Source organism: Hippopotamus amphibius, chromosome 2 (assembly GCF_030028045.1).
Source record: "Hippopotamus amphibius kiboko isolate mHipAmp2 chromosome 2, mHipAmp2.hap2, whole genome shotgun sequence".
NCBI lineage: Eukaryota > Metazoa > Chordata > Mammalia > Artiodactyla > Hippopotamidae > Hippopotamus > Hippopotamus amphibius.
In genome coordinates, this window is record NC_080187.1 from 176670360 (window position 1) to 176680414 (window position 10055).

The 10055-nt window shown below is 37.8% G+C and overlaps 1 protein-coding gene across 1 annotated transcript; it reads left to right on the forward strand.

The window, feature by feature from the left end:
- The first annotated feature begins 668 nt into the window (after positions 1-668).
- On the forward strand, positions 669-1607 carry LOC130845761 (olfactory receptor 4F3/4F16/4F29-like). The gene has a single exon (XM_057723433.1). The coding sequence runs from the start codon at positions 669-671 to the stop codon at positions 1605-1607; it is 939 nt and encodes a 312-aa protein (XP_057579416.1).
- Positions 1608-10055: the final 8448 nt, after the last annotated feature.

The window sequence follows — 10055 nt, forward strand, 5'->3', positions numbered from 1 at the left end:
TATTGAGATTTGTACAAAATGGTTTTCTCTATGTTACGCATTTCATAGCTTTAAGATTTTCAAATCAGGCACTAAGGCAGTGTTTCTCAAATTACCTTTGTTGAAGGATAAGATTTTTTCTTTAATTTGTAGTCTTTCATGGACTACTACTTTGGTTAAAAAAAAAGCAAAAACAAAATCAGAAACATGAGTGTCACTGTGATGTCAAATTGCTAGAGAAGTTTCTGAATACTCATAAACTCTGTACCTAATATGATGCAGACTGGTAAAGACAGTGCATGAACCTGAAACTCTCTGTGTGCACCTCTTATTTCTGTGGGACTGAGGTCAGCACATAATACCTTTAAATGCAAAATCAAAAGTTTTGGGGTTGAATTCCTATTACTCACATTGACCATCTTGTATGTCATGACTACTATCAGGGAATCAACCCTGGGAGGAAGCAGAGGGTATTAACTGCAGAGACAAATTAAGAGCAGCTCCACATAACAGCAACTAATATTTCTGTGTGATTACATTTATAGGCCATAAGCATATGAGGTCAGTTTTAATGCTAATGCTGAAATACGCTGTGTAACTCTGAGCTTTCTTTTAATTTATTAACATAATTATCATAATTTACATTTGTTCTTATCGTCCTCCTTCAGGAAGCAAAGCTAATAAAGCCCATGGATGGAACAAATCACTCTGTGGTGTCAGAGTTTGTGTTCCTGGGACTCACCAACTCCTGGGAAATACAACTTCTCCTCTTTGTGTTCTCCTCCACATTTTATGTGGCAAGCATGATGGGAAACTCCCTCATTATGCTCACTGTGACTTCTGACCCTCACTTACACTCCCCCATGTACTTTCTGTTGGCCAACCTCTCCTTCATTGACATGGGAGTTTCTTCTGTCACTTCTCCTAAGATGATGTATGACCTTTTCAGAAAGCGTAAAGTCATCTCCTTTGGAGGCTGCATCGCTCAGATCTTCTTCATCCACATCATTGGTGGTGTGGAGATGGTGCTGCTCATAGCCATGGCCTTTGACAGATATGTTGCCATATGTAAGCCTCTCCACTATCAGACCATCATGAGCTCAAGAATGTGTATCTTCTTTTTAGTGGCTGCCTGGATGGTTGGCCTTATCCACTCCACAGTTCAACTAGCTTTTGTGGTAAACTTACCATTCTGTGGTCCTAATGTGTTGGACAGCTTTTGCTGTGACCTTCCTCGGTTGATCAAACTTGCCTGCATAGACACAGATCAGCTAGAGTCCATGGTCACGGCCAACAGCAGATTCATCTCTGTTGGCTCCTTCTTCATTCTGATCATCTCTTATATCATCATCATTCTCACTGTTCAGAAACACTCTTCTGTGGGTTCATCCAAGGCTCTGTCCACACTTTCAGCTCACATCACTGTAGTAGTCTTGTTCTTTGGTCCTTTAATATTTTTCTACACGTGGCCATCTCCTTCTACACCCCTGGATAAGTTTCTGGGCATCTTTGATGCAGTTCTCACTCCTTTCCTGAATCCTGTTATTTACACATTCAGGAATCAAGAAATGAAGGTGGCAATGAGGAGAGTATGTAGACAATTAGTGAATTATAGAAAGATCTCTTGAGTGATGCCTATATTGTGAAGAGCATCTGTTGATTACTGATGTTCATTATTGATGGCCAAACTCAGAGAAAAACTTTTCTTCATCCTACTCTGATTTTACTATGCACACTAATAGCGAGCCTATTTTGTCTTTCACTTAGGAGGAAGGGACATTCACCTCTGAAAAGAGAAAAGAAGTCACATATAAAGTATTTTTAATCAAAGTTTATAGTAATCTTGAGCCTCAATTCCTAAGGAATAATATTTATATGGAGTAATTATTACAAACACAAAACATGGAATAATTCTTAAGGCCTTCAGAACAAGGAGCACCTGTCTCTCTCTTTTTAACAGAAGCATGTCTCACAGACAGAAATTCCTATCATTACCTAAGGGGAGGTTAGCTAAGGGAGGACTGAACTGAGTCTTTGTATTGTATGTTGAAGCTTGCCCACATTCTACCCCTCCTCTGGGTTTCTGTCAGGGCTGTGCCAGGAAGATAGAATCTTCAAAAGCAAACACACAGAATCTTTGAGAACCTGCATGTAGGAGCCCAATGGGCACACGACTCCAGTTAGAAGCCACGGGAGCTGTTCTTGGAATATAAAGAGCTGAGAAACACCAGGATTTTTCTCTGTGATTATCATTATGCTACTGAACCCCATTAAATTGTCATTCACCTTTGCTTTCTAAATCTTTTCATTTTTCCTCAGGCACTTATAGTCTCTGGGCTAGAAAAACTTTTCTGCCTTTCCCTCTCCTTTCTCAGACTTTCTTCCTTCTCTTTCTTCCCATCCCATTATTCTTCCTTCTTTCCCCACTTCCCTGCATTTGCTGTTCTGTCCCCTTCTAACTTCTGTTACTGCTGCCCCTTTTGAATTGCTCTATTGTAGTTATTATAAGCTGCCTACTCAATAGTTTCACATCTTCAAGAACTTGTTGTTTGGACACAGGAGTTGACCTGTGGTGTTTGAGTGGGGAGAACTGCTAAATGCAGGGTAAGGTCACTTACAGAAGTGGCTTTCATACTTTTTGACTGTGACACACTGTAAGGAATACTGTATTTATTGCAGTACATACCACACCCCATCTTCATAAGAAACTGAATCAGAGTTTTACATAACTATATTTATTTTTTGGAAAAAAAATTTTCTTTCCTCTTCTCTTCAGTTAAAAACTTCTGTTCACGTGTGACTTTGTGAACTACAAAATCTGTGCTAGGAAAATTACACAGAAGATGGATAATAACATTTACTGCTTCTAATTAAAAGAAGAATGAATATCCCAAGATAAATTATGTCGTTCTAACAGAGAAAACCAAGTTTTAGTTTTGTTTTAATATAATATTTTAGTAAAGCATCCTAAGTTTACTTAAATAAGCCTAAAAACCTGAGCTGTGCAAACTTTGCCAAAATTATTTTAACACATACCATCACTTTGTTTCAGACTGATTATTTGAAATTATATATAGGGATATATATTATCTATCACATACAATCATTTTAGTAAACCAGCAAACTCATGAGCACACTAATATAACCCTCAACAGCCACACACATTCTATTCATACCTTACACGTGGTAAATGTTATTCTTAAGGTAGCAAAAATGAACATGCTCGGTAATTTGATAGAATGATATACTCTATAGAGGTATACATAAAAGTCACATACACAAAGACACACACACACACACACACACACACCCTGACCGATGTTTCAATAAAAGTTATTTAAAAATTACCCAAATAATATCTGTTAATTACTATATTTATTACTAAACCAAGGTCTTAAAATTGCTAAGGATATTAAATGTTAAATTTAATTGGATACACTAAAAAACTCTTAAAAGTATTACACTGATTAATCATTTAATTTTGCTTTTTCTAATTTTAAATGTTTGTTTTATAGTCTATACTGGTAAGGTCAGGGAGAAGACATATAGCTGCTTTATTACAAATGTTATAAAAACAGTCAAGAATATATTTTGATTATGTGAATTCAGATCATATACAAATGCTGTTGAGCTACTAATTTCAATGAGAATTTTTTTCTAAAAAATGCTAACATTTAATATAGTAGAATTTGGTTAAAAAAATTTTTGAATATGGGTTTCATTAGATTCATATTAGCACTTAATAATCTCCATAAACCAATTCTTACAGAATCTCTTTTTTTTAGAGGCTTTGTATAAAAGTTTTCAATATCTCTTTGATGTAGGAAGATGTTTCACATTCACACAGTGAGTAAAGTATATCTCAAATACAAAAACATGGCTACATGTAAAGCTCTTAGGTCCAGGTTTACAACTTTACATACGATCAAAACTAGAATCAGATTTACCAAGACATCAAAAGTAGAGACATACACAGACACTGGATCTCAAAGAACCTTTCTACTTCCAGTGAAAATGTGACATATTCTTATATAAACAGATTAAAAAAAAAAACCTAACAAACCAAATTCTACGTCATTTCTGCCAAATTCTACGTCATCACCTAGACAATAGGTTCCTTTACTATTTTGCTAAGGTTGCTAAAACAAAGTACTACAAACTGCATGGTTTACACACAAAAATTACTGTTTCACATTCTGAAGCATAGGAGTTCAAAATCAAGAGGTTAGCAGGACTGTGACAGAGGGATCAATTCTAGTTCTCTTTCCTTGTCTTATAGACGGCTGTCTTCTCCCTGTGTCTCATCACATCATCTTCCCTCTATATGTACCTGTCTCTGTGCCCAAATTTCCCCCTTTTAAAAGAACACCAGTACCCCCCCAAAAAATAATAAATTAATTAATTAATTAAATTAAAAAATTAAAAAAAAAAAAAAGGACACCAGTAAATTTGGAGCAGGGCTTACTCTAATTATCTCATCTTAACTCATTGCCTCTGTAATGACCTTATTTCCAAATAAGGTCACATCCTGAAGTACTGGAGGTTGGACTTCAGTAAATGAGTTTTGTGGGGAGACAATTCAACCCATGACAGATCTCCACCATCTCAGTAGAGATTGCCAAATGGCCAGATTATGAAATCAAATTCACAATCTCTGTTACCATAAGTGTGGAATAACCTACCAACCCTGTGTAGATAAGGATTGGAAACAAACTTGGCCAAGACCCAGAAAGAAACAAACCAACAAACAAAAAAACTACCAAAGCAGAAAACAAAACAGAGATCATAGTCTCGGTGAAGGTAAAGTTTCACTGCTACTTGGGATTCACTCTGGAAATTAAGAAGAGACATGTCTGGGCTTAAACGTCCCATGAAGGTCATTGCTTTGGAAATATAGTATATTGGCTCCAGAAGGTGAGTCCATTTGGATATCTTAATGAGCCTCCAAAATGGTCAAATTATAATTTTCAAGAAGTTAAAAATTAAAAGCATGACTCATATAATCATGTTTTAAGTATTTATTTAACTCAATGAGAGAACAAGAAGACTGGAAGCTGGTTGCAATCAAGTTTTTTTGTTTTTTTTTAATTTTTATTGAAGTATAGTTGATTTACAATGTTGTGTTAGTTTCTGCTGTACAGCAAAGTGCATCAGATATATATATATATTAGATTCTTTTCCCATATAGGCCATTACAGAGTATTGAGGAGAGTTTCCTGTGCTATACAGTAGGTCCTTGTTAGTTACCTATTTTTTTTTTTTGAGATTTTTTTTTTGATGTGGACCATTTTTAAAGTCTTTATTGAATTTGTTACAATATTGCTTCTTTTTTTTCTAAGTTTTGGTTTTTTGGCCTTGAGGCATGTGGAATCTTAGCTCCCCGACCAGGTATCGAACTGGCACCCTCTGCATTGGAAGGGGAAGTCTTAACCAGTGAACCGCCGGGGAAGTCCCAGTTACCTATTTTATATATAATAGTGTGTATATGTCAATCCCAATGTCCCAATTTATCCTTTCCCTACCCTTGTCCCCTGGTAAGCATAAATTTGTTTTCTACATCTCTAATTCTATTTCTGTTTCATAGATAAGTTCATTTGTACCCTTTTTTAAGATTCCACATATAAGCGATATCACATGATATTTAAGTTTCTAAGATTGAATGAATCCTGCCTGTAAATGGCCTTCCTACCTCTTGATTTTACCCAGTTCCATGATTCTGACCTGTGCCATAATTAGGTTGAAGCACAGTTACCACTTTAGAAATTTATTTTTCTTTTTCCAATGAAGCTTTTTTAAAAAAAATTTTCTTTATGAAACATACAATAGGCCTGTAGAACATACTAGCACTTGAATTAAATGAACCCAAGTTTGCATCCTGGTTCCAAACTTTAGTTGCTAACAGGTTTCTTATTTTTTCTCCTAGTTTTATTGAGATATAATTTACATACAGCACAGTATAAATTTCAGGTGTACAGCACGATTTGATCTACATACATCATGAAATAATTATCACAATAAGTTTAGTGAACATCCATCATTTCATACAGATACAAAATTGAAGCAGTAGGAAAATAATTTTCCTTGTTATAAGAACTCTTAGGATTTACTTTCTTAACTTTCATATATAACGTACAGCAGTGTTAATTATATTTATCATGTACATTACATCTATAGTACTTATTTATGTTATAAGGGGAAGTTTGTACCTTTTGACTGCCTTCATCAATTTTCTCCTCCCTCTACCCCACACCTCTGGTAACCACAAATCTGATCTCTTTTTCTATGAGTTTGTTTGTTTTTGAAATAAAACTGACTTATAACACTATGTCAGATCATGTGACACAACATAGTGATTAGATATTTCTATACTTCACCACAGTAAGTCTAGCTGTGATATGTCACTATAAAAAGATATTACATAGTTATTAACTACATTCCTCACAATGTGTATTTCATGCCTGTGACTCATTTATTTTCCAATTGAAAGTTTGTACTACTTAATCTCCCTTACTTAAACTAAATGTAAAGCTACCATATGATCCAGCATTCCCACTCCTTGGCATATATCTGGAGAAAACTATAATTCGAAAAGATACATGCAGGGACTTCCCTGGTGGCACAGTGGTTAAGAATCAGCCTACCAGTGTGCCGGGGTCCAGCCCAGGCAGGATCCAGGGAGTCCCTTGGGAGGGGTAGAGTCGGCGAGAAAAAAAAGAGACAGAGACAGGAGAGAGAGAGAGTGAGAGTGAGAGAGAGTGAGAGAGTGAGAGTAACTTTTATTTTTGCTCGGGTCTTATATATCTTACATCTTGCTTTGTGGATTTTTCCATTAGGGGCCCCATATCCCTCCCCCAAATGTCCCAATGACTCCGCCGGGGGCCTGTCCTTAGTCAGGTGACGAGTCTTCTATGTAATCATCAGTTCTCATCAGTTCTTCGAGTTCTTGTCCATAAACAATCAAACATTTTTTCCCCATGCTTTACATCACCATTCTTGTTTTAACCCTCCAGTGGTTACAAGGGGGAGGGGAACACAGGATAACAATCTCTAAGGGCAGGCCTCTCAGGCGCCCAGGCTTGATGTGACAAACATTGTTAGCAGGTTAAGCTTAATTAGTGAGCTACATTCTCTATGCTACGTGACAGCAGACATACAGGACATGGACATAACATAGATACCCATAATATTCCGTTCTTATAAGGGAAGAGTGCATGGGATATTTTATAGGCAACTTTGGTTTGACGGACCCTCACTTCAGAGGTTTGGGATAATTGTGACTGGGTGAGGCAGCATTCCTGATCACAATACATGGCACATTACGGCCGAATTGCCAGCAGGGCCCAAGGGTGGGGACAATAAGTTTAAACATTCCTCCATTACCCGGGCCCCCTAAGGGTCTAAATGTGATTTGTTTGTGGCCCATAGAATTTCCTCAACACCAAGAAAGCGGGGGGGTAGCCACCATTCTTGAAGGCAGCGTTGGCGCCCCTCACCCAGAGAGCTCATCATCCCTAGAAAGAAAAAGTACACAAAGGAGACTCATAGTGAAACTAAATCTCGGAGAACTCCGGTACTTCCAAGATGCCTGCTTTGCAGCTCTCCCGAACCGAAGATGCCTTCATCGGAATTCCCGCCTTGCAGGCCATTCCCGAAGTGCTCGGCCTTGCCTGAGCCTTTAGGCAATCCCCGGACAGCTCCCGGCATCTCCCCCTTTTTTATTTTTTAAGATGACTGTCTGTAACTCCAGAGACACGTCCTTGATACTCCGAGTCAGAATCCTGACAATGCAGGGAACGAGAAGAATTAAGACAAACATTAGAATTCCAAACACTACGAATCCCATAATAGACGACAGAAGTCCCTTATGCCAGACAAAGTCAGAAAGGTTAGAAAAGAAATCATGAGCTCCCTGAGCTGTGGAGAAGTCCAACTTAGAATCGCTAATATCGTGAATTTCTTGGTGCAATTGACTAAGATCCAGGCTCAGATCAGAATGATTCCATACCCCCTCTATATGATTTTTAATTTTTTCCCATGTATGAATCGAATTATTAACTTTCAAGGGCGTTACGCAAATCCATCTATATTCTATATGGCATCTTAAAGCCAGGCGAACCTTAAGGGCTGTCAACTCAGTGCCTAAATGTAGAACTGCTTCTTCCAATGCATCTACCTTGGCTTCTAATTTTCTATCAATGATTTTCTGGGTTGCTAAGGCTAGGGACACATTTTTAGTTAAATGATTAACATATTGAGCTGCATGTACTTGTTGAGTGAGTCGAATAATTCTGTTAAGCATGGAATTTGGGGTTCGGAGCCCCAGGACCCATCTTTTGCCCAAGCTGATGTCACCAAGTAGGGATTTAGTGCTTTTCTAGATATGGGGAGATGCAAGGGTTGGGCTCATAAAATCAGCTCCTGAAAATATCGAACTATCTAAAGACCTGTTCCACCCATCCTCCAGAGCACAGAGTGCCTCATTTCTGGTCTCCACCCTGAATTTCCTTCAGGGGATGTGGAAGGTCAGTAGCTGCAGCAGCACAAGGTGATTTAGTCCTTGTACAGGCAGATGGAAAGTTCCAATTTGTAGTTGACAGGGGCCCCTCATGGCCATAAATTCGACCACGCTTTGGGAGGCATTTCATGACCATTTTGTCCCACGGTGCTAGGAAGGCTCATTCCTAGGTCTGATGAAGAGCTTGCCGATAGGCCACTCAATGTGCCAGTACTGGGCTTGGTCTTTGTAACAAAAGCCAAAGCTCTCTGGACCACCTGTATTCCTAATCTGTTATGGTCCAGGAAAAATTCCCTCTTGTTGCATCTTCCCATATCCAGAGTTGCGTTATTACAATCATTGATCACATACAGAACTATATATTTGATCAACTGCTTCAAGTAGCCTAGTCATCATCATTTTTGTTGGCGGTCAGTCACACGTTTGGTAATACGAGAAGCAATAATATTGAAAAGCAGGCAAAATACAAATAATATAGCTAGTAGCATCAATACAGTTACAAGTAAATACTTAAGCCACAAGTTTCCCACGCCAAACCAGTTTTGAAGAGGTCAAGGCTTCACAGTGGGTCGCAGAAATCTGAACAGGTATTATTAATTGGCCAGGCGAGGGGATCCCCGAACAGGACTATAATGAAAAACATTTGAAAGGTCAAGAAGTCAAGAAAATATTATAAGTGTTCATACAAGTCAGGTCCAGCATCTTGGGCTAGCTGTCTACTTCTGATGTCGGCTTCTTCTCGTCCTAGTGTGAGTGTAGTTTCTCCTTTGATAAGTGTCCCTCCGTCTAGGTTGCAGGTTGTCTTTTAAATTACGTTCTTTTAGTATCCATAATCATCCAAAGAGAGATTACTGAGATAAGCTTCAGAAACAAACTTAGAGTGTCCTTTAAAAACTTTGTTGGATTTTACATTACTATAGCGCAACAGCAAGGAACTTTCCAGGGAGTGAATCTCAGTAAATACAGACCTCCATCAGCAAAACTGGCATTTAATATTTATTGAAACATAATCTTCTTCTCTCTAAAATTACCCTCATTTTTACCTAATATAATCAGATTAAGGCTAACTTGTTTGCAAAATAAGTCTGGTCTCAAAAGAAATTTGGCCTGATCATTTAATTTATGGAACTAGAATTGATCATATAGGCTTTTGGCTTTGTTGAAACTTTTATAAGGAGCCTCAGGCTGGACTTTTAAAAGACCTTTAAGGGCTAAGAAAGCCATGCCAGGGGCTTCGGATTATTACAGATTTTTGCCTAACAAATGTAGGTAGGTAAATTCCTCCCTTTTCAAGGTTCCCAAAATACCTTGAGTTTTCTATACCTGTTAGTGAGGTAGCCTTTCTAATTTATCTGATAAAGCTGTTGGGAACCTAAGAGTTTTCAATATCTGGAGGGAACAGAGAGAGAAAAGATAAATGTTTCAATCCTGCTTACAAATGTACAATCTATCAAATTATTGTAAATCATAATTAGTTTGAAGGGAAGGTTTTCCTTACACCTGGAAAACAGGTTTAAACCAGTAATTTTTAGATAGAAACCATAAAATTTATAACCATATT

Bases quoted from the DNA above. Each gene is read 5' to 3' on its own strand.
- LOC130845761 (XM_057723433.1), top strand. From the start codon at position 669: ATGGATGGAACAAATCACTCTGTGGTGTCAGAGTTTGTGTTCCTGGGA.